Source organism: Vulpes vulpes, chromosome 5 (assembly GCF_048418805.1).
Source record: "Vulpes vulpes isolate BD-2025 chromosome 5, VulVul3, whole genome shotgun sequence".
Taxonomy (NCBI): Eukaryota; Metazoa; Chordata; class Mammalia; order Carnivora; family Canidae; genus Vulpes; species Vulpes vulpes.
In genome coordinates, this window is record NC_132784.1 from 66,007,782 (window position 1) to 66,034,183 (window position 26,402).

The window sequence follows — 26,402 nt, forward strand, 5'->3', positions numbered from 1 at the left end:
AGAGATGGAAACATTTCAACTGGACCAAAGCATGGCATCTGAAGAGATAAACTCAATTAAGCCATCTAAAGAACCTGGAACCGCACAGGGATAAGAGGCATTCTCAGAGGCCTCCCCTCTTCCACCCTACATTTCCCATTTGTAGGCCCCCCCTCCCCCTTTGTAACTCTGTGGGGGATGGGTGGTCCTTATGTACTGTGAGCTGGATGCCAGCAGGAACCAGGCCCATCTGGTTCCTCAAGTACCCTAACTCCCAGCACAGAGCCGCTTGTGATGGATGCTAGTAGATTTGTATGTTTAGAATGAAACATCTGGAAGGTGAAATGAGGAACAAAGATAGCCCATGCTACTGAGCACCAGAGTGGACCTGGGCTGGAATTCAGTGCTTTCATTTTACAAATCCAACAGCTGGGGCCCATGGGGTGGCAACAGTTAAGAACAGCTTCCAGCTGACAGGTGGCTGCGCCCCTCACGGGCCACATCTCTACTCTCGGCCTTAGGAGGTAAGTGTATGTGCAATTAATACCCCTTGGCCAAGACGGGTAGTGTTTCAGTGGTTAAATAACTTGCCCAAGGTTACCTACTCTACCAGGCAGAATCAGAATTCCATGTTTCCCAGGGGGCTGGCCTACCCGGCCCCTAGGAATCATGTCTGAAAGGAAGGGAAAGGGACGGGAGTCGGGGGTGTCCAGGTGGCCTAAGGACTAGAAGATACTTGGAGAAAGTGGTGACTTCCCCTGTTTCCCAACGGCCGAAGGGCGCAACCTGGGTCCGAGCACTCAGCGCGCCCACCCAAGCCCCGACGACCGGAGGCAGGAAGCGAGGAAGCGGGGATCTCAACCCCCAGCGGGAGCCCTTTCTCGCAGCCCAGACGAGCTCACCCTGGGCCGCTCTCCCAGAGAAACGGCCCGACCGGGGCAGAAGGGGGAGGGAGGGGCTGCCGGCTCGGCGAGGACCACTGACGCACAGCTTCAAACGGCGTGCCACCGCCGGCCTGCTGGGAAACGGCGCCGCGCAGACCAATCGGGCCGGAGGCAGAGACCGGTTGGCTCCCGAGCGTGCCGGGCGGGGCAGGGAGCCCGGGAAGGGAAGGGAGGGGCGGGGCACGGCGCCAGCCGGGAGGCCGAGCCCTCTCTGCCCCACCCCGCAGCAGGCCTGCCGGGGGCGTCGCCCCAGCCCCTCACCCCCACCCCAGGCCCCTTGCCTGTTGGGGACCCTCCACGTGACTCGGTGATGCAGAACGGTTATGACCTTCAGCGTGTGTCTGTGAGGGTCCCAACAACAGTGCGGGTTTGCGCCCGGCCCTGTCTGTGGGTGCGGGGACTTGTGGGTGTGTGGGCATGTGTGGGTGTGCTGGGGAGGGTGCCCAGCGACATGTGACACAGGCTCCCGTCTCTGGGAGATGGTGAAGGGGCCCGCGAGCTGGCGCTTTGTCTGGCTGTCTGCAGAGTGACGGTTCGCGCGGCGGCGGCGGGCGCCCGTGCGGTGCAGGATGCCGGGGCGCCAGGGTGGCCGGGGGCGCGCGCGCCTGTGCCAGGGTGAGTGCGCTGCGGCAGCGCCGGGGGACTGCGCGGCGGGCCCGCGCCGGCCCGGGCCTCGGGCGTGACCAGGAGCCACCCGTGGGCGCTGCAGTGGCCGCGTGTCCCCGTGACCTCGGGAGCCAGCCGGCCCGGGTGGATCCCGGTGCGCCCCTCCCTGTCCGCCCTCCACGTGCGTGTCCGCGGAGCGCGTGCTCGCCGGCGCGCACCCGCCTGCCTGTCGCCGCCACCGCCGCCGCGAGCCGCCGGGAAAAGGTGCCGGGAACCGAGTGAGCCGGGGCCGCGGGCCCGAGCGCCATGGGCAGGAGGGCGCGCGGCGGGCGGCCGGTCAGCCCCTGGCCTCGCCCCCGCGGGAGAGCGGCCTGGAGTCGGCGGGGGCTGGCCAGGCCCGCGGGGAGGCCGGCCCGCGCCCCCTGAGCTACAGACACCAGGTGAGGGGGCCGCCGGGGCACAGCAGCGGTGGATGGCCAGGGAGGGGCGACGGGAGGGGCTTGGGGGGGCGCCTTCCCCGGCGGGGGAGGGGATGGCGCGGAGGGAGGGGGCTGGCGGTTCCTGGAGACGCCAGAGAAAGGAAGTTCCGGGACCCTCCCTGCTCTAGTGTCCACCTCCGCTTCCTGCCTCATGCTGCACCCCATCCCCAGAGCCAGGACCCCCCTACCGGCTTGGGAAATGTGACCTTTACTCTGGGGGGGGGGCCTGGCCCTGCAGGCCCCGGCCTTCTTTCAGCCCTGGGGGGCCCCTTGGGCCTCTGACCCTGACCCCCACGTGGGCCAGACTCTGGAAGCTGGCCCTTGGGACTGGGCCACCGGCACAGCCAACACCTGTCCCAGCCCCACCTGTGCCTGGGGCCCTGGCCCTTCCCTACAGGGCACTCACCATGGCCCCGCCACTCCTGCTGCTGCTGCTGGCCAGTGGAGCGGCCGCCTGCCCCCTGCCCTGTGTCTGCCAGAACCTTTCCGAATCGCTCAGCACCCTCTGTGCCCACCGAGGCCTGCTGTTTGTGCCACCCAACGTGGACCGGCGCACAGTGGAGTTGCGGCTGGCTGACAACTTCATCCAGGCCTTGGGGCCACCAGACTTTCGAAACATGACAGGGTTGGTGGACCTGACGCTGTCCCGAAACGCCATCACCCGCATCGGGGCCCGCGCTTTTGGGGACCTGGAAAGCCTGCGCTCCCTGCACCTGGATGGCAACAGGCTGGTGGAGCTGGGCGCCGGCAGCCTACGGGGCCCTGTCAACCTGCAGCACCTCATCCTCAGTGGCAACCAGCTGGGCCGCATCTCACCTGGGGCCTTCGATGACTTCCTGGACAGCCTAGAGGACCTGGATTTGTCCTACAACAACCTGCGGCAGGTACCCTGGGCCGGAATCGGTGCCATGCCTGCCCTGCACACCCTCAACCTGGACCACAACCTCATCGATGCACTGCCCCCGGGTGCCTTTGCACAGCTCGGCCAGCTCTCCCGTCTTGACCTTACCTCCAACCGCCTGGCCACGCTGGCACCCGACCCGCTCTTTTCCCGGGGGCGCGACGCAGAGGCCTCGCCTGCCCCCCTGGTGCTGAGCTTCAGCGGGAACCCCCTGCACTGCAACTGCGAGCTGCTGTGGCTGCGGCGGCTGGCCCGGCCTGACGACCTAGAGACGTGCGCCTCCCCTCCAGGCCTGGCTGGTCGCTACTTCTGGGCAGTGCCCGAGGGCGAGTTCTCCTGTGAGCCTCCGCTCATTGCCCGCCACACACAGCGCCTCTGGGTGCTGGAGGGCCAGCGGGCCACGCTGCGGTGCCGGGCCCTTGGCGACCCTGCGCCCACCATGCACTGGGTTGGCCCCGATGACCGGCTGGTTGGCAACTCCTCTCGAGCCCGGGCCTTCCCCAACGGGACCCTGGAGATTGGGGTGACAGGATCTGGGGACGCGGGGGGCTACACGTGCATTGCCACCAACCCTGCTGGTGAGGCCACAGCCCACGTAGAGCTACGAGTGCTGGCCCTGCCCCATGGTGGGAATGGCAGCACTGAGGGGGGCCGCCCTGGGCCCTCGGACATTGCTGCCTCAGCCCGCACCGCTGCTGAGGGCGAGGGGACACTCGAGTCTGAGCCGGCTGTGCAGGTGACGGAGGTGACTGCCACCTCAGGGCTTGTGAGCTGGGGGCCAGGGCGGCCAGCAGACCCCGTGTGGATGTTCCAAATCCAGTACAACAGCAGCGAGGACGAGACCCTCATCTACCGGTGAGGATGCACTTTGCAGCCCGCAGCCCCTGCTTCACTCCCAGTTGCCCCTCCTCACCCCTCCCGGGACTCAGCCACCTCCATTCACCCCTCCTCAGCTTCTGAGCTGCCTGCAGGGAGAGAGGAGGGGCAGGCACCAGGGAGAGGTGGGAAGTGCCCCATGAAGTCTCTTGGTGTGGCTGAGCAAGTACAGGCTTCCTGGCATCTGGTCTCTGCATTTAAGCACACCAGCCTGGGCCACACATACGTGTGGTCTTTCTGGCTCTGACAACGTGACTCTCCACCACCTCCCTGGCTTGCCCTGGGCTTGTGCATCAACACATATGCCTGCCTGTCCCCTTGCACTGTCCAGCTGCACACATGCATGCCTGTCTTGGCTTTTCTGCCTTCTTGAGTAAACAGACAAGGCCCATGTGGTCCTAGGGGAGAGGAGTGATCTGAGCTGGACCTGGGAGCATGCAGTGAAGGTGGGAGGTGTGCAGTGAAGGGGTGTAAGCTGGGGCCAGAGCCTGGACCCAGGCTCTGATCACCCACCCTTGCCCACAGGATCGTCCCAGCCTCCAGCCACCACTTCCTGCTGAAGCACCTAGTCCCTGGTGCCGACTATGACCTCTGCCTGCTGGCCCTGTCACCTGCCGCTGGACCTTCCGACCTCACAGCCACGAGGCTGCTGGGCTGTGCCCACTTCTCCACGCTACCGGCTGCACCCCTGTGCCACGCCCTGCAGGCCCATGTGCTGGGCGGGACCCTGACCGTGGCCGTGGGGGGTGTGCTGGTGGCTGCCTTACTGGTCTTCACTGTGGCCTTGCTGGTTCGGGGCCGGGGGGCCGGGAATGGCCGCCTCCCCCTCAAGCTCAGCCACGTCCAATCCCAGACCAATGGAGGCCCCAGCCCCACGCCCAAGGCCCACCCGCCACGAAGCCCACCACCTCGGCCCCAACGCAGCTGCTCCCTGGACCTGGGAGACGCCAGCGGGTGCTACGGTTATGCCAGGCGCCTTGGAGGGGCCTGGGCCCGGAGGAGCCACTCCGTGCATGGGGGGCTGCTTGGGGCTGGGTGCCGGGGGGTGGGGGGCAGCATGGAGCAGCTGGAGGAGAGTGTGGTGTGATGGGAAGGGAGTCAGCCCAGGGTGGGCTGGGGAAGGGGCAGAGGGCATGGGGTGGGCAGCTGCGGGGCCTGGTGGGTCAGCGTTGCCTGGGAGTCTCTCCTGATTTTACCCTTGGTACCTCAGGCTCCCTTTGTACTTGGCAGGACGGGGGGCCCTATCCCTGGTTCTGGCCTCCAGACCCGTGTTCCTCCAACAGGTGCTCACAGCCACCAAGGCAGGGGCTGCAGCCACCAAGCGGAAGTCTTGTTTTTCTTTATAATAAAATTGTTGGGTACACCTCAGTGCTAGCCTGTCTCATCCTGCTAGGCTCCCTGAGAGTGGAGGGGAACGCATGGGCCAGTAGAGGCACACAGGACAGGGTCAGGCCTGGGGCTGCTAGCCCCATAGAGGTGGCCCAAACAGCCTGGGGTGTGTGCCCTCATCCTCATCTGTCTAATGGCCAAGTGCTTGGGGCTGGTACCTCCTGTCCCAAGTGAGCTGGACCAGCACCTAGAGAAGGGGAAGGGCTGTGACTGAGCCTCTGGGCCCTGGGCTTATGTCTGTGAGGGAAGAAAATACCCCTTCCTGGCAGGACATGGAGGGGATTGACATCCTCATGGAGGCATGGATGTCATGGTACACAGAGTGGCAACAGGGGCACAGGGGATGTGGCACAGCCCTTCAGGGCAAAGGGACCTTCTCTGGTAACAGTCTTTTTAACTCAGTAGGAAGGCCCCCATGGCTTCCATCAGGGACAACCTCTTTCACCGTCTCTCAGGGCATCTTCTGGATTTGTAAAATGTTATCCTGGAGGGATTGGAATACGCTTGGAATCCCACTGCCCTATCAGCCCAAGACCTTCTGGAAGGTTCATCAGTGCTAGAGGCCCTGAGCTCCCAGCTGCTCCACTGATGCCCTCCACTCCCCATCCTGTGGCTTTGCTCTGGGCTTATCTTGAAAGACTGAGTCAAACCCTTGCTGGACACTGGAGGGGTAAACACTAGGAAGGGGGTGCCCACACCCACAGGGCCATTGCCCTGCTTCTGTTCCCCACCCCAAGGAGCTGGAGTTTGGGGGGAGTGGGCATGCCCTGCTCTGCCTCCTCTCGACCCAAGACCCCTGCCAGCCTCTGGCCCCGGGCACAGGCTCTGCCAGCCTTTGAACAATCACAGCTCCAAGTGTCAGCTGAAGGAAATCCGTGCTCCAGACACAAATACTTGCAGATGTGTGGCTCTCCGCTGGGCTAGGTGCAACCAGATGCTTTAAGAACATGCAGGTGCCTGGGCCCCAGTGAGGCACCCCACAGCCTATAAAGGTGCCCAGGTTGTGGCAGCCACAGTACATGTGCCAAGGGGTGCATGGACATTTCTCTGAGGCCCACCAGGGTTCTAATGGGCAGCCCCTAGGAAAACTGGAACAACAGGTGTGTGTGTGCACATGTGTGCTAGCCAAGCTCACACAATTGTGGGTTTGCACGGTGTTGACATATGTGCGCTTGTCCTCCCAGCCCCAGAACACATACCTGGGTGTGGCTCAAGAGAGATCCTGGTTTAATTAAATGAAACGAGGTCCTAAACAGAATAGCAGGAGAGCATGGGCCCTCTAAGGGGCTGTAGGGTGAAGGCAGAGGTGGCACAGGACAGAGGGGAGGGAGGGCCCATGGTGTGTAAGATGAGAAGGTGCAAGGTGCTGCAAGGTGCTGGGTGCGGGAGGCTCTAGAGGTGGCATGAGCCAGCGGCCTAGTCAGGGTGCACATTTGGGGAGGACTCTGGTGCCCCAAGGAACCAGAAACACGTGTCCCAAGGCTTCCTCCTTGTCAGCCACAAGGCTCTGGTCTCCCTTCTCCGCCCTCAGGGCTCTCAGACACTAGGTGTGCAGGAGCCTGCCAGCTGTAGGGCAGGTGAAAGGCCCAGTGGCCCAGGGGCACAAGCACAAGGGCCAGCCGGGCTTACCAGTAAGAATAAGAGCCACAAAGGCAGGCAGGCAGGGCCACGATGCATACTAGCCACCCGGCCCCCAAAGCACCCCTAAGACACCATATGGGGAAACCTAAGGCCCCTCAGAGAGCAGCACATTGAACACATGATGCCACAACACGTCTCTGTACTTGTGCAGAGAATAGCCCCCAGACCAGGAGCCCCGAGGCTTCCCACAGAAGTGCACAGAGATGCCCCAACACCCAGGGAACAGCCATTCCCTCTAAGGTGGGCCAAGGGCCTGAGGAGAGATGGCTGACCAAGCCCTGACCCCACAGGTATGCTTCCTCCCTCCTTCCACACCACATGCTTCGAGAGGCTTCTGCACCTACCAGGGCTCCTGCCAGGACACACCACATAGCCAGACCAGCAGGTGAGAGGACAGTATGCCCTGACCTCACCAGCCGAGCCTGGACCCCAGGCAGGACTGGAGGCAGCCGAGAGGAGAAGGTGACACAAGGGGGACATCAGCCAGCACCTCAGCACACACACCCTGCGCCTCTGTGCAGGGCAGGCCAGAGAGGGCATCCTCTGCGTTGGGCGCCATCCTTTGGGCACTCCCAGGAGAGGCTGAGGGCTGGTCTGCCCAGAAACCACCCCCATGGTTGGGCCGGGTGGCACAGTCCACTGAGGGCAGAGCCCTCCTTCCTGCTCTTGTGCCGCAGAGTGTCTGCTGGCAGCATCTGCCCAGGGGATGCCCACATATATGGAGGCAGTGCTGGCCCTCAAGGCCAAGGCAGTATGTGGCTGTGGCTTCATCTCTAGCTACAGAGGGGGCACCGAGGGGCTGACGAGCATCTCAGGTCCTTGCCTGACAGCTGGGCTAGGAACGCCCTGAGGATGGGCAATGTGCCCCACTCTGCCCTTGCTCAGGCCTCCCAGCTGCAGCCTCCCTTCCTCGCTGTCCCAAAAGCACCAACATGATGCTGGTGCCAGGCCAGGGGATGGGAGCTGTGAGGGCAGACAAGGGTTTCATTTTATGCCCAGTGACCTCATCCACACAGGCTTGTGCTCTCACCCAGGGTTTTCCTGGGACTCAGAATTCCTGAGAGCTTGTTCAAAACTGGGGTCTCTACCCCAACATGCGGGATCAGAATTTCCAGAAGGAGGCCTACAATATGTGGATTGAACACAGACTCCATGTGATCTCACCTAAGAAGGGCAAGAAGGAGTGTGGGGCTCCCCGGAACAAGTCTCCTGTCTCTGGCCGAGAGTCCCCTGAGCATCTGATGCCGAGGCCTACTCCCAGGAGGCTGAGGGGCCTGGCACCAGCAGAGGCAGAGCGATTGGGAGAGTCCCCGTGCAGCAGAGGGACAGAACTGAGCGGGACTGTGAGCGACTAGAAAGCAGGCAAAGCATACAGCCTCTCTCACCTTTACACCTCGGACTCGGAACTCCGCAAGGGCTCTGCTCATCTTGGTGGCGGCCGTGGGGTGGTCTTTGCCATGAGCAATGACTTTGACGAGCAGGGAGTCATAGTGCGGGGAGATGACAGCTCCTTGGAAGGCAGATGCATTATCCAGGCGGATGCCCATGCCCTCTCCGCTCCGGAACACCTGTGGGCACAGGTGAGCAGGGTCAGGAACTGGGTCTTAAGCAGGAGTCAAGATGTGCCCCACCCCCACCCCAGGCTGGACAAGGGCGGATGTGGCAGGGGGCTGTTCCTAGCATAGGTGCACCAACTCTGGCTTGTGAAGTTCTGCCTAGTTTTCGCCAACAAAGCCAGGGGTGTACTGCGTGCTCTGGGTGCCAGTAACTGCTTCCTTCTCCCTGAGAGCTGGCAGGGGAAGAGGAAAGAGGGGGAACAGGGGAGCCCCTGCTCTTCCCAGTCCCAGGGCTATACGCCCAGAGCTCAGGGCTGACACAGAGCTCAGCAGAGCACAGACAGGGGCCCTGGGCAGGCAGGAGCCAAAGCCCCCAACCTCCCACCCGCCTTCCTGCCTAACCCTCTTGCCTTTCAAATTCATTCATCCCACAGCATTTGTGGGCACCAGGGTGAGCAGCTAAAAGAGGGTCCCTGTCCACAGGGGGCTCCCAGCCTGCTGGGCAAGGCCGTAGACAAACGTACAAATTCAGATTAGTGACAGGGACACTGCAGGGCATGAGCAGGCCAAGAAGGGAAGGCAAGCTGAGGTGTTTTGTTTTAACATATACAGTGAAATGATGAGGAAGGCCTCGGTGTCCCCTCACTTCCCCTTCCTTCAAAAGGGGAGAATGGAAGGGACAAGGAGGAGAGGCAGAGGAAAAGCTGAGAATGGCAAGAGGGGCTGGATGCAGAGTTCTTGGGAGAACAGGTGCATACTCGCATGCGAGAGAGGGAAGCAGGGCAGAAGAGGACGGGTCCCAGAGGCAGATTTGGGGGGTGAAGGGGGGGTTCCAAGTCCAAGCCTGGACAGAGACAGGGTCCTGGGGGGACAGGGGTTTAGGATGTCTGGGGTAACTGGTACACACATGAACATCTGTGATGAGAACAGGGGTGAGTTCCTGCAGGGAGAGCCTTCACCTGGGGCCAGGGGACCCCTGTGAGGCACCAGTGAGGTAGGAGGATGGGGAGTGGGAGGGACAGCCCAAGGGGCTTGGGACACCCACTGCACCATGTTTCCGCTTCTAAGGGACACAGGCCTGTGTTCGATAAAAAGGAACTTAATAAAATATTTAAGGGTGAACACTCAGCTGTGAGCAGGAACTGTCAGCTAAAAATATTCTGTGGTAAACCAGGCTCAGAGGAGCCAGGCCTTGGAAGTGGAGGTGCAGGAAGGCAGTGGCGCGTCGCAGGGCTGCCCCTTCCCCGCTGAGGGCAGAGAAGTCAGGGGCGGGCCCACTAGACAGCGCTCCAGCCTTAGCACTTGCCCCCACCTATGGACTTGAATTGTTCCAGAAATGGAATTCCAGTGGCAGCTGTCTCAGGACTCCCAGAATTCTGCAACTTTCAGAATCCAGATATTCCCTTTCCCTTCCCACATCACTTGTTTCTCAGAAGCCCAGTATTTGTCTCAAAATCATCCTGGGCTTCTCCCTGGACCAGAACCTGAGCTCTCGCACATGTCCCACTTCCTTGGAGGCTCAGACCAGATGGGGAGGCAGTAAACCTGCAGAGCTGGGAGCAGCGCTGCTGATGTGCAGGTTCAAGAGGTATTCTTAGCCAGCATGAGCTAGAGGGCCAGGAAACAGGCACCCCAGCAGTTCAGAGGGCTCCTGCCCCAAGCAGATCCAGAGGCTGGGAGTGGGGAGGGAAGGCGTGTGGATGGGGGGCTGTCTGTGCTGAGAAAAGAGAGGGCGTGTGGGAGATACTCCTGGGGCAGAGGCATGGCAGGTCCACCTCCACAGCTGGCCATCTAGCCACTGGTGGCCCAAGCCTGCCTCTTCCCTGCCCTCCACAATTTCCCTGACTCCCTCATTCATCCTTTAATGGGCCCCTCCACTGGGACCCACTGGCCTATCCCCTCCACTGGGACAACTGGGCCCCAATTCTTTGCAGTAATCCTTGGGTTCTGCCTTGCCAACCACAAAGGACAGAGGCTACTACTCTGTCTTTGGGCTCTCGTAAGAAGCCAAAGTCCAGGGCCTGGGCTTCGTTTCTGGGGAGCTTACATTTGGCTCCACCTAACCGGTCTGCTCCCTGTTCTGCACAATTCACTCACTGGTTTCTTCGTCTGTGTTCATGGCAATCTCCCCCTGGAAGGCTCTCCCTTATTTTTGGACAGAGCCTGGCTCCTGTGTACCCTAAGCCAACCAAAGCGAGGGTTCTTACTCCCTGCCGGGCCCACAGGAGGGTCTTCCCACCCAGACCATGCCGGTGCATGCTCCGAATGCTGGCCTACCTCGATACGGCCAGTGTCGGGCTGGAAGCTGCGTGCAGGGTCCTCGGTGGTGACCCGGCACTGAATGGCACAACCGTTGATTCGGATATTCTCCTGCCGCAGGCCCAGGTCAGGCAGGCTCCGGCCCTCAGCCACATGGATCTGGGCGTGAACCAGATCCACACTGCAGGGGGGTTAGGGAGAAGGGGAGCATGAGGCAGGGGATGGATGGGGAGGGTGATCCCCATCCCTGCCTGCCAGCTCTTCATTCATGAGCTGGGGCAGCAGGATCCTTCCACCCAGACCTATGGCCCCTGCCTGGGCCCATGGGGGCTGGGAACTCTGGGCAGTGTGAGTAAGAAGAGGGCAGCTGGAGGGGGGGCCAGCTGAAATATCTACATATTTCATAGAGTCCCTCCCACCAAACGATGCCTCCCCATACTCTGCCCTAACCTCTCCTAGGGTCTCTCCATCCTCCCACCTCCCCCGACCCAACCTTGGTGAAGCCTGATTTGAAGGCTCAACTGCTCATGCTGAGAGTGGTAGGTACTACGCCCTGATGGGGGGAGGGGAGGGAGTTGGTGGGAGAGCAGGGTTGTGAGGGCTGTAGGGAGAGGCTGTGAGGGGACATGATTCGGTGAGAGTGCCTTCCGCCCAGGAGGTGTGTCAAGGCTGGGCTCCTGCCTGAGACCCCAACCTAAAGAAGATCTCAGTGCACAAAGCTCTCCAAATGTGCATGATTTTATAAGCTCAGCCTCACTGACTGCCATGCTCCTAAGGACAGTGACAAATCCAAGTGGAACAGCTATTACAAAAAAAACAAACTCAGGGTCATAAATGTATTGTCACTGAGGCTTGTGGCAGGGATAGCCTGTAAACGGCACTGGAAGATCTTCTCCCAGGTCCTGTACTTGCCACTAAAGCATTTCATGGGAGTGACAATGACTACCGGGCGTCCCTATGTCCATGTACCACGGGCTTAATTAAGGCTGTGTTCTTTTCCAGCCTGTGCTCCACAGTGATACTCTGAATCTGTCATTCCCATCAGAGGAGGAGCCTGAGGGTCAGAGAGGCTGCAGCTCACCCAAGCTTTGCGTGGCCAGTGACCAGGGAGGAACCTGCACCCTGGTCTGTGTTGGACACAAAACCCCTACTCCAGAGCAAGCACAGGCTTCCATCCTTAACAGAGCAGGCTTGTGGCAGGCCCAAGATTGACAGTGAGTTTATAGTGGCACAATGGGGCAAAGTCTCATGGAGTCAGAATCTGAAGCTGGAGCGGCCACCTCAATTCAGCCTTTACCTCAAGAGAACAAGGCGTCTGGAGGCCTGTGTGTGCCTGCTGGGCAAAGGCAGGCGCCCCCACAGCATCCTCAATCTCAGGTGGGGGTCAGGGGAGGAACAAACTGTCAGAAAAGTTCCAGCGTGAGATGTGCTGGCCCAAAGCCAAGGCTTCACACTTAAATGGCTCAAAATATGATCCTGAAACAACTGAATGGTTTATAAAAGGAGATTTTTTAAAGGTCTGTACTCAGTGCTTGTGGAGCACAAACTGATACAAGCAATCTGGAAACCTGATTAGGCTTTGCTTGAGTAACTGCACTGTAAGAGTCTATCCCCACCCTTCAGGGGCGAAGGAAAAGATTTAAAATAGACACAAAAATGGTGTGACCACCCTTTACGAGCCACAAAAACCAGAAACGATCTGACCCGCTAGCAATGGAGGGCCATTTTGGGAAGTCATGAAACACACATCTACAGTTCTAGAAAGACTACTGGCCTGGAGGATGCCTTCAACTAATACTAATTTTAAAAGTAGAAGAGGAACTCTACACATAACATCTCAATTGTGTCAAAATACGTATATAGTAAAATAAAAATGGAACAAAACCAGGAGAGTTAGGGTCGACACTGACAATTCTGCTGGGCTGGCAACTCTCTTGACCTGAGCTTCCACTCCTCATCTGAAATATGGAAGGATTAGACTTTCCTCTGGGGCACTAGCCCCAGCCTCCTCAGCAGCCTGGTTCTGAAAGTGGGGCTCTGAATCGTTTTTTTATTTGCTCCTTCATTTTTATGATAAGCATATGATGCTTTTCTTTCTTTTGTTTTTAGAGAGAATCTTAAGCAGGCTCCAGGGCCCCATCCCACAGCCCTGAGATCATGACCTGAGACAAAATCGAGAGTCAGCTGCTTACCTGACTGAGCCACCCAGGTACCCCACATGTAATGCTTTTCTAATAATTTTTGTAAAAAGTACCTAGATCCTTAACTGCTCTCTACCACAGTGGGGGGTGGGCCGAGTCCCCACTAAATGCCCCCCCCAATATGTGGATTTTATGGGAAACCTGGAAGCTGCCCCGCCCTCAGAAGTGCCCCGCCCCTGAAGCCCCACCCACTCACTCGGTGATCTCCTCGGTGACTGTGTGCTCCACCTGCAGGCGAGAGTTGACCTCGATGAAGTAGTGCCTGCCATGCCGGTCCACCAGGAACTCCACCGTGCCTGCGTTCTCGTAGCCCACCTGTGGGGCGGCCGTGTCAGCAAGACATCAATCAGCAGGGTGGGACCGATTGGGCCCTGACTGGGCCCTGACAGCCACTCTGGCTCAGCCACAACCATTGGCCGGTTCCAGAAAGAACAGACTGCACTCCCAGCCTCAACAGCCCTGCCCCTAGGGCAAGTGCCTGCAGCTCACGCCCCTCCCTTCCTCCTTGGGCTGAAGGGGCTGAAGTCCCAGCCTCTGGCGACTGCACCCAGCTTCTCTGAGGCAACAAGTCAGGAGCTGCCACTGGCAGCTGCACTCAGAACCCTCCCCAGTGGACAGGCCCCACCACGCACCCCAGTCTCTGCTGGACCTTCTCATTCTCAGAGGGTTTTCAGAAAGTTCCCCTCTGCTCTACGCATCACCAGGACCTCTGACCATGACCCAAAGAGGTGTCCTCTGAGAGGAACCAGCAGTGATGATCCTTCTAATACAAAATTCAACCCTCTTTCCAGTCTCACTCTTGTCCTGCCAGAACCACAAAGTAGACTTCAGTGAGCTCCCTCAGACCTGTTACAGAAGGACACACTGCCTAAGCCAATGAATTAGACCCAATTCCAGGTAAGATTACTCATATGAAATAACCCAAATGGCAACTCTAAATTAGATCCTAACCAAGCCTTATATTAACTGTGTCTGAAGCTTCCCTGTGAGTGCTGACCCTCTCTTTCAGCTGGGGAAGGTCATAGAATCATCTGCTGCCCGAAAGGTCTGAGGGGGCCAGGCTCTGCAAGGAGAGCAGCACCCGGGGACCCACCTGGGTGCCGAAGAAGGCAGATTTGAGAAGATGCTCTCATTCGGGGCCCTGGGAAGGGAGGTAGAGGTGGGGGCAGGATACTCCGACTCTGAGAGGGGGTGGGTTCAGGAGGGCCCAGAAGAACAGAGGGGGGGCCCCCTGCTACAGGCCTGGCCACGGCAGGTGCTCTCCTGGGCAGGCCTGGGGGCAGGTCACTGTTGGGGAACCACCTGCCATCTCCTACCTCCACGCCCCAGTAGAGCAAAGACTGGCAGGAGGAGGAGGACCTGAGGATTCGATGGGTGGCAATAAAGGTGATGCAGGGGCCAGTCAAGAATGAATGATAGGAAATGCCTTAGTAATGTTTCTTAATCTTGACAGAATCCACTGGATCTCATTCCTTTTGTTTCAGGAGTGAGGCAGTGCCACACAGAGCTCCATCTGTGCAGAGGGAGTGGCTGGAAACCTCTTTCCCTTCCTCTTCTCAGCCTTTCTGGACTCCAAGCTTGGTCTCTGGGCCTGGCACCTCTGCTCTCACACAGCGAGGATCCAAATCCCATGTTAGCGCTTTCTCTTCCCCAGACAGTCCTCACCTCTGTCTACCAGAGCCAGTCACTTGGGGCCTCCCTGCTCCCTAGCAGATTGTCCACATGTGGACATGACTACTGGCTACGAGGCCTAAGCTGGCAGGAGTTCAGAGGAAGCCACAGGTACAGGCTCCTTATCTCCATGAAGGAGACTGTCCCAGAAGGCCCCTGCCCTTCACCTGCTTAGCAAGTTTGACAGAGTCACTGGTGAGCCGTGTCCGAAGCGGGGGATCCAGGTGGGCTGCAGGAGCAATCTCAACCACTTTCTGGTGCCGCCGTTGGATGGAACAGTCTCGCTCATAGAGGTGCAGAATATTCCCGTACTGGTCTCCTACAGTGAAAGGTAAGCTGGCCTCAGTGTCTCCTGGGACCTAAACACTTCCTAAATACCCACCAATCCCATATAGCCTCCTGGGGCCAATCCATGCTTGCCCCCGGCAGTTGGGGCAGTCAGGAGGGAAACGGTCAGCACCAAGGCCTGGGCCCTGACCAGTCCAGCCTCCATGGCTGGCCTTCCCAGGGGAGGTTCTTCCTGAGGGGTGGCTCCTGGACACCAGCTGTGGTGAGCCCAGAAAGATCAAGCCCACTTGGCTCCTGCCTCGTGTGGTGGCCCCGTGAACGCCCCCACTCACCCAGGATCTGCACCTCGATGTGGCGTGGCTTCTCAATGAACTTCTCCACAAACAGCGCCCCATTCCCAAAGGCGGCCAGGGCCTCCGAGTAGGCCCGGTTATAGCTTTCCTCCAGCTCCTGAGAGGGCAGGCAAGCTGAGCAGACACTGGGCCCTGTAGCTCAGCCTCACCCTCTGCGGGACCCCCGCCCACTCTGGGAACCCCAGGCTCTGTTCTGCAGGTGGCCTCACAGGCCAGCGGGGCTCCCTGCTCTGCTCCCAGCCCTGGGCTTCTGCTCACCTCATAACTGTGCACGACCCTCATGCCACGCCCCCCACCTCCATAGGCGGCCTTGAAGATAATGGGGAAGCCATAGGTGTTAGAGAATTCATGGGCCTCATGCAAGGAAGTGATGGGGGCATCTGTGCCAGGGACCACAGGGACACCTGTAGGGAGAGAGGCATGTGGGTCCTCTGTAACAGGCTGGAATCTCTGCCCGAACCCATCAGACCCTCCTTAGACAGCCCCTCTCGAGCTGTGCGGGCCACAGTTGCTTGTCCACCACATGTACCTGCAGCAATGGCGATGGCCCGGGCCTCCACCTTATCGCCCATCTTGCGGACCACCTCAGGACTCGGCCCAATAAACCGAACCCCTGCATCCTGGCAGGCTTGGGCAAAGTCTGCTCGCTCTGACAGGAACCCGTAGCCAGGGTGCACTGCATCCACATTGTTTTCCTGGGGGCAGGAGCAGTCAGAGGCATGCAGCATCTCTCAAAATCTCTCACACAGGTCCAGCCCAAAACCTGTGGCTCAAGCATCTCCCCCCAACTTCATCTGGTCGGTCCATCCATCCATCCATCCATCCATTCATTCATTGATTCATTTACCCAGTCCCCTATTCACAGACACTTACTATGGGCTGCCCTGGGTGGGGGGAAGGCACAGGACTCAGGCCTAGCCCAGCCCAGCTCACCTTGGCCACCTTGATGATGTCTGGGATGTGCAGATAGGCCTGCACTGGGGCAAGGCCGCGGCCGATGAGGTAGGCTTCATCTGCTTTCTGCCGGTGCATCTGGCCTGTGTCCTGCTCCGAGTAGACAGCTACAGTGCGGATGCCCAGCTCTGTGCAGGCCCGGAACACACGGATAGCAATCTCACCTTGGAGGGAGGGGGCAACGGGACCAGATGTTAGATTCCTGGGCCCTTAACAGAAGCAGAAGGGGAGTGGAGAGCTGGTGCGCAGGGCTAGCGCAGAACAGAAACACTAAGGTTGGGCTAGACACGTGGCTCCTCTTGCTGGCCCCAAGGGCACTCACCTCTGTTGGCCACCATAACTTTCTTGATGGGCTTGTACTCCAGGCGCCGGACATTTGGGGAGGCAGCGGGGGCAGTGGAGCTTCGGTGGATACCCAGGAGCCTCAGGCCCCCACGGACAGTTTGGAACTTCAGCATCTGGGAAGTCAGAGCTGGGTTAGAGCAGCTTCGGCAAAGAGGGTCTCCCAGGAAGAATGAGGGTCCTACCCCACCCTGCCATTGTAGCGGCCCCACATGAAAGCCAGCACCTCACCCTCCTCAATTCCCAGCCACACCCAACATTCCCTTGGGGGCCAACTGGCTGTAGGGAAGGGAAAAAGCCAAACCCAAACAGAACCCAATCTCACCCTAGCACTCTAATAACTTTCACAACACTCCAAGCTCTTAAAGCAATTGTGGGGACCAAGCAGAGACCCTGAGTGCCCTCAGTGTGCACACTGTCAGAGCCCCCTTCAATGCCTTCTGTGAGGCCCAGCGGCCTGGGTTTTAGGACCTGTCCACACCACACTGGCCCCTGTGTCCTTCCAGAAGGGTTCCACCTGGCCAGGCAATGAGGGTAATGACAGATCTCTCGAGGAGCCAACCTGCATCACCGTGCCCTCTCAGGAAGCCACACCTCTGTCAGACTTTAGAAGCAAGGACTTGTTCACACAGTGGCAGAAGCCTCCTTTTCTACCAAGGGTTAAAGTGCACTGAACTTCAGATATCACCGCATTATCTCCCCCTCACGGATCCACCAGCAGCCCAAGACTCTGAGATCTGCTTCAGATAACGGGCCCACTAGCCCAAACTACCACACAGGATTAAGTCAAGAAGAGGCAAAGCACTCCTTTAGAACAAGGGCGGCAACAGAGCAGTAAATAGGTGGTTAATAAACCATGAGCAGTTTCACTTCACCAGAAATCACCAGGGACAAAAGAGAACAGGGAGGTGCCACTTTGCCTATTAAATTAGCAACAGTGTTGTAAAACAATCAGATTTAGTGCTGGTAAGGCCTAGGGAGACAGACACACAAGGTGAGGTCTGGATATCAGGGCAGCTCTCTGGAAAGCTCTCTGGAAATACTATCAAGAACCTTTGAAATATTTATGCCCCTTGGCCCAGTGGTTACCATTCTAGGAATCCAACACAAGGAAATATTATTCTAAAATGGGAACCAAGATGGATGCAGAAAGATGTTCAAAACAGCATTATTTACAATAGAAAATAATTAGAAGCCACTTAAAGATCCAACAATAGGGCATCTATACAGACATTATAAAATCATTAAGAATGACTATTTGCACAGCTCTATTTATAAGGGAAATGCTTATAATGTGATGCTACAGAAATTAAAAAAGGTAAATAATACGATTTCATGAAGCTTTTTTTAGGTGAGGAAAAGAACTAGAAGGAGCTCTGTCAGACAGCATGTCACTCATTCCTGTATTCTAGAATTGGTGCAGTGTTGTTCTTTTCCTTCTCTATCTTCTCCAGATAGTCTATATCTTCTCCACTAGGGGTGTATTATTTACAATTAGCACTAAGAAGGCATATACGGAAGGGGGAGGAAGATCTTTGCAGAAAAAAAAGGTAAGGAGAGCGCCTGAATTGTCTCCCTGGGGGAGGTAAAGGACTCAGCATTTGTCCTGTGAAACCACAGGCAGCAAGGCTGAGCCCCCTCTACCTCACACAGTGGGGCCACCTCACCTTCCTCATCTCTTGGTTAACGAGACGGCTATGGGTCTTCCTCACCTGTGTACAGATGAGCAGCCTCACAGCTGAGGGCCAGTGGTACCAAGATTCTCAAACCTCCAGAAGTTTCAACTATTTTCCAGGGAGGCCAAGCTTTTCTCCCACCTGGGTGGGTTTGCTCCTGCTACCACTTAGGCACTTACCTATCATCTTGTGTGTAAACACCCCCTTCTACTCCTGCTCCCTTTTCCAAATACAGAAAGGGATCACTGGAGGCTGTGTGGAAGGTGGGCATCAAGTGCCTCTCAGCTCACAGCTAGGAAAAGAGGGAGCCTGAAACACCCACGCAGGCCTCAGAGCTCATTCCACCATGACTGATCTTCACAGATGCTGCCCCCCCGCCTCTGGGCTGGGACAGAAGCCTCCAAATGCTGCTGAACCCGCATCCAAGCAGATCAAGCCCTGGGGTACAGCAGAGAGCCAGGCAGAAGTTCACAGAGAAGAAAGATAGATCAGGGCCCTCTCCCTGAAGTCAGAGCACTGGGGAAAGGAATGCAGAGAGCAGCCCCATCCAGCCACTGGTGGCCCAGCGTGCAAGCCTGGAGTCCATAGGCCTGGGTCTGCCCCAGCTGAGATCCAGGCTCCCAAGACCTCATGTCCTCATCTGTGAAACTGGACACCACCACCCCCAACCTCTGTGGGTCATCCTGGGGGCCAATGGGCCCGTGCCCTGAGTATGGCAGGACTGCTGAGACACTAGCACTTGCTTCCCAGAAGAGAACAGGAGCAAGAAGGTACTCCATCTCCATGCAGCCCCACACAACCCACATTCCTGCGCACACTCCGCAGCACCAGGGCCCGCCACCCCAGTGTGCCTGGCCCATGCTCTCCCCACAGCACTCACCCTGCAACAGCCAGGCACCCAACAGCTGCTTCTGCCCAGGGAGGCCGTGGACAGCTGGCTGCTCTGCCTGAGGTCACTGGCACTGGGATACAAAGGCCTCAGGCACTAGAGTGCTGGAAGCCTGGGTCGTGGCCAAGACTGAAATCAGGGGAAGGGGCGTCCCCAGTGGCTCTGGGCCTGAAGCAAGGGGAGGCAGGGAGGTCCAGTCATGAAGGTAGCAGGTGACTCACAGCCTGCCCTGACCCCCTGGGACCAGGAAAGATTGCAAGGGAGGTGGTCTGAGGCAGGCTACCAGCCAGCAGACAGACAGCAGGCAGCCAAGACTGATTTAGGACCTGCTGCCACTTGGGGTTAAAGGCACAGAAACATCAGTGAGCAAGGAGAGCGGGGTCTGGGAGGCTAGGAGGGCGGGGCTCGTGTGGCTGACAAAGGACACAGGTCATGCTGCCCCGCAGAACCCAGGTAGAGCTGAGTCACACATGACCCCGACCCCCCACCCCTCCTGCCCACCAATGCTAGGCTTGGGACAGAAGCACACAGAGATGAACTAAAATGTCACCTCAGGGGGATCCCTGAGTGGCTCAGTGGTTTATCGCCACCTTCAGCTCAGGGTGTGATCCTGGAGACCCAGGATCGAGTCCTGCATCGGGCTCCTTGTGTGGCATGGAGCCTGCTTCTCCCACTGCCTGTGTCTCTGTCTCTGTCTCTCTCTGTGTGTGTCTCTCATGAATAAATAAATAAAATCTTAAAAAAAAATGTCACCTCATTCCCATAACATGTCCACCCTTCCTAGAACTTGGCTAACTCAGTACCCAGCCTCTCCCCTTGTCAAATCCCACTCTCCTCCTAGACCTGAAACCCAGGGGTGTGGGGGTCAGGTGCCTGGTGCTTCCTGAGACCTTTCCAGAATCAATTACAGTTGAGGGAAACCTGCAGGACAGAGGTAGGTTGCCTCACAGAGCCCTCTCTTCCGGGAAGTAGGACATTTGTGGGTCATGTGTGAGAGTCCACTCATGGTATGTTGAGTTTGAGGGATGGGCCAAAGGGAGGCACTGAAGGGAGGTGCTGAGTGGGCAGATTCTACTGCTCCCTGAATCTTGCCCCATCTCCTAACCCTGGAGGGAGGAGAGGCCCTGTGCAGTGCTGGGTGGGGGTGGGGGTACAGGGGGTGCTGTGGAGGCAGGAAGCCATGCTGCTGGAGGCTGGCGAGATCTACTGGTAGAAGTGGAGTCCCTGAGATGGGAGCAGAGGGCAGTGGGGAGGTCTCCAAGCACCAAACTCCTTTCCCACAGCCCTCCTAGAGGGGCTGCCTCTGACATTAAATGGGGCCCCTTGCTCAGAGATCAAGCCCTGGCATCGTGGAGTCACCTGAGTGCCAGCCTCTCCCCACAGTGGCACTTTCCCAAAAACAGCCTCTGGAGTGCCAGCCTTCCCTCAGACACTGTTCCAAGTGGCATCCTCGTCATCCTCACACTAGGGCAGAGAACACCCAAAGGTGCTGGTCACAGGGGAGTGGTGTGGGGTTGGGGCCAGGCTCCCACCGTGGGTTTTGGTTAGTGGATGGTAACCACGAAATCCTCAAACTCATTGACAATCTGGCTAAGAATCTCCCTTAAAATCTCCAAGGGCCTCGTTAACCAAAACTGGCATCTTGGAAAGCTCTCATATTGTTGCATTATGACCTTCCCTGATCCTGCCTGATAGAGCTGGAACCCTTCAGCCAGCGAGGCTGCTTTCCCGGACAGCACAGCCTTGCTGGCTGGATCTCCTCAGGAGAGGCAAGGCTGCTCAGATGCTATCAGAGCAAAGAGCCTCTGGTTATCTGCCCCAGGCACACCATGTTGCCTTGCTCCATGCTGATGATGTGTATGGGTGAAAATCTTCCCTAACATCAGCGATGGGGAAAGAAATAGTAAGAGAAAAGCAACCACTGTCACCTGCAGATCCCTTACCCTGGTTTCCTCTCCAGAGAGCTGACAGTCCCAGAGAGGCCTGTTTGCTATTTTTTGCAAATGCCAGCTGACAGATCTCTTTCCTTGGCCTTGGGTTGTACATTAGAGACAGGGAATAAGACGGCTTTGACTCTCACTTGGGACATGTAAACAACGCCTTGCCGGCAAGCGTGAGGCAGAATGAAGCAGGGAGTGTCTGAACACCTGCTTTCTCCCTGCTGCCTCTCAGTGTGACTCCACACTTTCTACTTCTCCCTGAGCTTCGATTTCTCCTCCAACACTGGATCAATAAGCTCAGCATTCTCCTTCGAGAAGGCAGTGATAACAATCAAGTCAGGATGGTGCCTACAACAACCCGTGGAAGGAGGGAGGGGAAAGGTGTGGACACCTTCTCCCCAATCTCGATGATCTGCCCACTTTGCTTCTAGGACATCCGATGCTCACCAAGCTCTGCCTACATGCCAGGCTGGTGCTGGCGGGTAGGGACACATGCTGACCAGCACACCGAGCAGTGCCTCTACTCTTTACCAGGTAACTGAGCTACGCATGGGATGTTCTGCAAGTACTAACTCAGGTATCTCTTACAATTCCTTATCATTCCCTTGTATGGATAAGGAATCCAGTGTAGTGGTATTACAGAACACCCCAGGTCACCTAGCAGGGCTGGTTTAGAGCCCAATTTGTACACTGCACTCTGAAGCAGGAGCTCTGATCCATGAGGGCATTTGGAGTCATCACAACTAAAGGAGTAAGTTGTGGCTTTCATCAAAAGTACAGCATGACAGGTACTTGGAAACCAAAAACCAAAAATCACAGTCTTGATAAAAACTGTGTCACTGGTCTGAACTTGCAGCAGGGCCCCCAGGGGCACTCTGCCACTTCCCACCAGGGAGCCGGCCAGCAGTGCCAGCCTTCATGTGTTCCTGGTAAGCTACGGCAGCTTCAATTTGTCCAATAAATAGTCAAAATGGCACTAGAAGTCCCACCACTTCAGACCTTGACTACATCTCCCAGGCTGCCTCTTGCAGCAAGGAGCAGCACAAAATTCTGCTGTCAGGCCACTGTTGTCCAAATTTTGGTCCACACAATACGGCCACTGTGCTAAGGGTGGGTGTACTCTCAGCCAGAGGAGCCCTGCTGGGACCAGGCTAAGGCAGCCACCTGCATGGTCACTGTGGCCAAGCATCAGGCCCTGGAATGCTCCTTCTTCAAGCATCTGTACTGCTTCCACCCTAAATATCCCTGGTCTTCACATGGCATCTCCTACAGCCTTAGGGGGCAGCTGTGGGCAGGAGGCTCACTAGAAGGGAGAGCCGTGGCTCTGCTTTGGGGGTGCCTGGCTGATGGCAGTTTTGGAAGCCCTCAGTCTGGACTGCCCGCCACTCGTTCCCAAGCCCCTCAGCAAATCCACATCAGAGGTATGTAGGGGGACAGCGAGAAGAGGTGAGAAGGAAGAACAGATCAGAAACAGGCCCCAGGAATCTCCAAATGAACTATAAAGACTCCCGTATATCTACTCCCCCGACCCTCCCCAGCACCAGCACCCCAACCAGGCTCCTTCCCCGGCCCCCAGCTGGCCTCCGCAGGGCCAGTAAAAGCAGGTCAAAACCAGAAGGAAAGAGTTCTTGGCAGAGGATTCCAGCCATGGCAAAAGCAGGTCTCTGGTGGATGGGGCTGCTCTTGGGGAGCTTTCTCTCCAGGCAGCTCTTGCACTGTCCTAAACGTGTCCAAGAGGGGGCCTCTGGGCTGGTGGCCAGCAGGGACAGATGAAAGGAAAGGACTCAGCCGGTATCAAAGAGCCTAAGAGAGGCCTGACTAGGGCTAGGATGTCTGGGTAGGGGGAGCTGAAGGGAGGACACAAAAACAGTGAAGGAGACAGACAAAGTAGAAAGAGCAAGAATACCAAAGTCAGAGACAGGAGTGGAAACAGCATGTGGCCCAGGGCAGCACAGCCGGCTGCTGCCCTAAGTGGCCACAAGGGTTCAGAGACACACCAGCATGGCCCCACAGGCCCCTCCTGCTCCCCTGGCCCTCTGATTTCAGGCAGCAGGCACAGGGGAGAGGGTGGGGCAGCCACACCAGGACAAATGGTGCTGTGTGAGCTGCTGGGATGTGTAGGCAGGGGGACGTAGCAGGCTCAGAGAAAGGAGGCAAGGAAGGGGTCTGGTCCTGCAGGGAAGGACAAGACTGAGGAGGGGGCAACTGGCACAGCAGCGGCTGCCCTGTCCCAGCCTTTTTCAAGGACAGGGAGCCTTGCAGGGCGAACAGTGCCCCCTGGTGCAAAAGGAGAGCTACTGCTGACCTGCGCATGCTCGCCTAGGTACCAGTTTGTCAGAAGGCCACTGGCCCTGAGTGCTCTGAGTCCTTTAGGACTCACTCAGAAGTCAATCCTGGACACCCACCTCCTCAGTGAGCTTGAACCTCCCTGGAAAAGCTCTGTCATTGTCCTTGCCACACCCCACTGTCTTCCTGTCTATGGAGGATGTCTATAAGGTCCTCCATGGCACAGCTGTCCATGGCAAGAAGCACTTCATGTCCTAATGATTCGTTGACCCATCTCATGAGTCACTGTGAGGACCTTGGGGATGGGATCCTCAGTTTATTTTGTCTTCTGTTGACTTCCTAGAACTCTGTACTGTGCCCGACACCGTGACTCAATGTCTGGGGAACAAATGAACAAACCAATGAATGAATCCTCCAGATCACACAAGCTTCCAGAAATATTATGGTATGCTAATGCAAAGGGTTATGACCCCTGCTAGGAGCAGCACACACAAGTTAGTGGGGCATACAACACAGATTAGAGCCCAAAGGGTTGATAAGGAAGTTTAGTTAAAAGGGCAAGGTCAGCAAAAAGCACCTCCCAGATGGAAGGTGGGAACCAGGAGGGCTGAGCAAGGTGCTCAACACTAAAGACTCCATTCTGGATGGCGGCTGGATAGGAAGACAGGTACCAGAAGGCAGCAGGGATGCAGGTAGTCCCGGAAGCTCCTTGATCCCTTCACGGGATACCACCCCAGCTGGAGAGTCACATAGGACCTCCTCCCCCACTTGCTCACCCAGTTCACTCCAGCCCCAAGGTGGCAGGAAAGTGAATGTCGGTGTATGGAATGAACTGTGTTCCTCAAGGAACTGTGTTCCTTCTACTCCTTGGAAGTCCCAACCCCAGGCCTCAGAATGTGATCTTAGTGGGAAACAAAGTCTTTGCAGGGGTAATCAGTGAAAATGAAGCCCCTGGGGTGGCCCTAATACAATATGCTTGGTGTCCTTATAAAAAGGAGATATTCTGACACAGAGAAAGACAAAGAGAGGGAAGATCATGTAATGACACACAGGGAGAAGACAGCCATATGTCCAGAAAAATTCATCTACAAGGATTGCTAGAAAGTACCAGGAGTCAGAAGATAAGTAAGGACCCCTATGGCTTTGGGAGGAAGCACATGTCCTGCCAACACCTTTAGACTTCTGGCCTCCAGAAGTGTGAGATAATAAATCTTTGTTATGAGTTCTGGGGACTTTGCTATGGCAGCCCTAAGAAAACACATGCCCAGGTTCCCCACTAATGACCAGGACGTACAGAGACTCTAAAACCAAGGACCAGGTTGGGGGGCACAGGCTGATAAAAATGACCCCTTCTTTTATCTGCTCAGGTTGACACAGGCCACAGCAGGGCCTTCAGAACAGGGAGCTATTTAGGATTGTGATCAGTGATCCCTCCAGGGAAGGCCGAGTGGGAGGCAGCAAACACGAGCAGTGAGCAGCGCTAGCACGAGCACCAGCTGCATGAAGAGCAGGCAGCCAGCAGGAAGCCCTCCTGAAGAACACCAGGACTGAAGCATCCAGGACAAGGAAGCACGGGGAGGCAATTTGGGCATGAGGCAGCTGGAGCAAAGGCCAAGGAGCAAACAGCCTAGTGGATGTACACTGAGGCCAGAGGCAGGAATGAAGGTGCTCAGGAAGAGGCCAAGGGCAGACACCTGGACTCTGACAGCAAGGGGCAGGGACCAGATCCCCCGGGTCAGGAGGTGCCATCCAAGAAACCAGGCAGGGGAGAAGAGTGCTGCAATTCAGCGGGACCACTCTGGCCATCCTGAGGAAGGTGGATGTGAGGAGGAAAGATGAGAGGGTGGAAGACAACTGAGGAAGACATTCTAACATAGGCAAGAAACAACAGGAACCCAGAAACGCAGCAGCGGCAGTACCTCCAGCACCTCTTAAAGGATAGTGGCCACAAGTAAGGATGACTCATGACTCTTGTTTGAAAAGTGGGGATGAATAGCGGTAACATCAAGTTAAAGAACACAGAAGTGGCTGTAGGTAGAGAGCAGCAAAGAAGAGCAACACCCACAGCCCTCATAAGGGCTACCTGGTCCTGAGTCCCCTGTGGTCACACACAGCCCCCCCACCAACCCCACAACAGTTCCTGTGCCCTGAGAGCACGGGTCTAGAGGCGCAGGAAGTGAGACCCAGGCAGGCTAGATGATGCTGTCTCCAGCCATCAGGCTCTGGAGAGGCTCCACCTGGGGTGGGGACAGGCAGCAGAGACAGCCTGTGAAGCCCTTGAGTCCCGCCATGCCCAGGTTTTCCAACCTGCATCCACGTCAGCCTTCAGCATGAATGGACAGCCAAGATCACCAGCTATTTGAGCTCACCCCAAATCCACCAAAACAAATGGAGAATAAAAAACAAGAAACTCTCAGAAGAGTAATATGGAGAGCAGATAGTTAGAAAAAAAACTATAATTAATCTCAGAGAAGTAAGAGAAGCTATTGCATTGAGAGGCGGCAGCTATTTTAAAGGCAGGAGAAAGAGCTCTAGGAAATTAAAAATAGAGTTTCAGACATTTTTAACGATAATAAATAGAAGAATGAGAAGACAGTTAAGGACATCGCCCAGAGAGCAGAACAGGAAGACTGGCACATAGCAGTCCCAGGGCTGAGGACGTGCAGTGGTGGTGAGGGTGCTTGGAGATGCCAGTGTGACGCTGCGAGTCCCACCTGGCAAGGGGACCCAGTGGTATCCAACAGCTTCCTGCAGAGTTTGCTGGCACCACTGTCACAAATCATCACAGACTTGGTGGCATAAAACAACAAAGGTATATTCTGTTTTAGAGGCCAGAAATTCAGCATCCAAATGGTCCAAATGGAGATGCTGGGAAGGCTACACTCCTTGCAGAGGCTCGGGAGGGGGTGTCCTACCCCATGGCACCCTGCTTGTAGCACCTGGACACCTCTGCTTATGGCCATATCCCTCTGGTCTTGGCCTCTGTGGGCACTTGGCCTTCCCTGACATGTGTACTCTCCCACCTCTATCTCCCAAGGACACATGGGACGGCATTAAAGGGTCCCTGGATAATCTGGGGTCATCCCCACGTCAAGGTCCTCTACTTCATCACCTCCACAAAAACTCTCTTTTAGGGGTACCTGGGTAGTTCAGTGGTTGAGAGTCTGCCTTT

General features: G+C 57.0%; 2 protein-coding genes and 1 long non-coding RNA gene across 24 annotated transcripts in view; 2 read left to right on the top strand and 1 right to left on the bottom strand.

Moving 5' to 3' along the window:
• The window catches only part of PC (pyruvate carboxylase), a 100,680-nt gene that overhangs the window by 6,501 nt on the left and 67,777 nt on the right, over positions 1 to 26,402 (bottom strand). For all 22 annotated transcript variants that reach the window (XM_026004322.2, XM_072758474.1, XM_026004323.2 and 19 more), the window contains 9 exons: positions 16,420 to 16,555; positions 16,077 to 16,261; positions 15,673 to 15,838; positions 15,402 to 15,547; positions 15,123 to 15,240; positions 14,670 to 14,821; positions 13,028 to 13,146; positions 10,649 to 10,811; positions 8,201 to 8,383 (listed from right to left, as the gene is read on the bottom strand). In XM_026004322.2, coding sequence (XP_025860107.1) covers positions 8,201 to 8,383; positions 10,649 to 10,811; positions 13,028 to 13,146; positions 14,670 to 14,821; positions 15,123 to 15,240; positions 15,402 to 15,547; positions 15,673 to 15,838; positions 16,077 to 16,261; positions 16,420 to 16,555 — 1,368 coding nt within the window. The remainder of the gene's footprint in view (positions 1 to 8,200; positions 8,384 to 10,648; positions 10,812 to 13,027; positions 13,147 to 14,669; positions 14,822 to 15,122; positions 15,241 to 15,401; positions 15,548 to 15,672; positions 15,839 to 16,076; positions 16,262 to 16,419; positions 16,556 to 26,402) is intronic.
• On the top strand, positions 1,841 to 5,153 carry LRFN4 (leucine rich repeat and fibronectin type III domain containing 4). Its single transcript, XM_026004326.2, has 3 exons — positions 1,841 to 1,969; positions 2,406 to 3,764; positions 4,311 to 5,153. Exons 2-3 carry the CDS (start codon positions 2,416 to 2,418, stop codon positions 4,870 to 4,872), a joined length of 1,911 nt encoding a protein of 636 aa, XP_025860111.1. The 5' UTR covers positions 1,841 to 1,969; positions 2,406 to 2,415; the 3' UTR covers positions 4,873 to 5,153.
• Positions 13,066 to 19,751, top strand: LOC140599030 (uncharacterized). The gene is made up of 2 exons (XR_012001644.1): positions 13,066 to 13,728; positions 14,316 to 19,751. It is a non-coding gene; the product is annotated as an uncharacterized lncRNA (long non-coding RNA).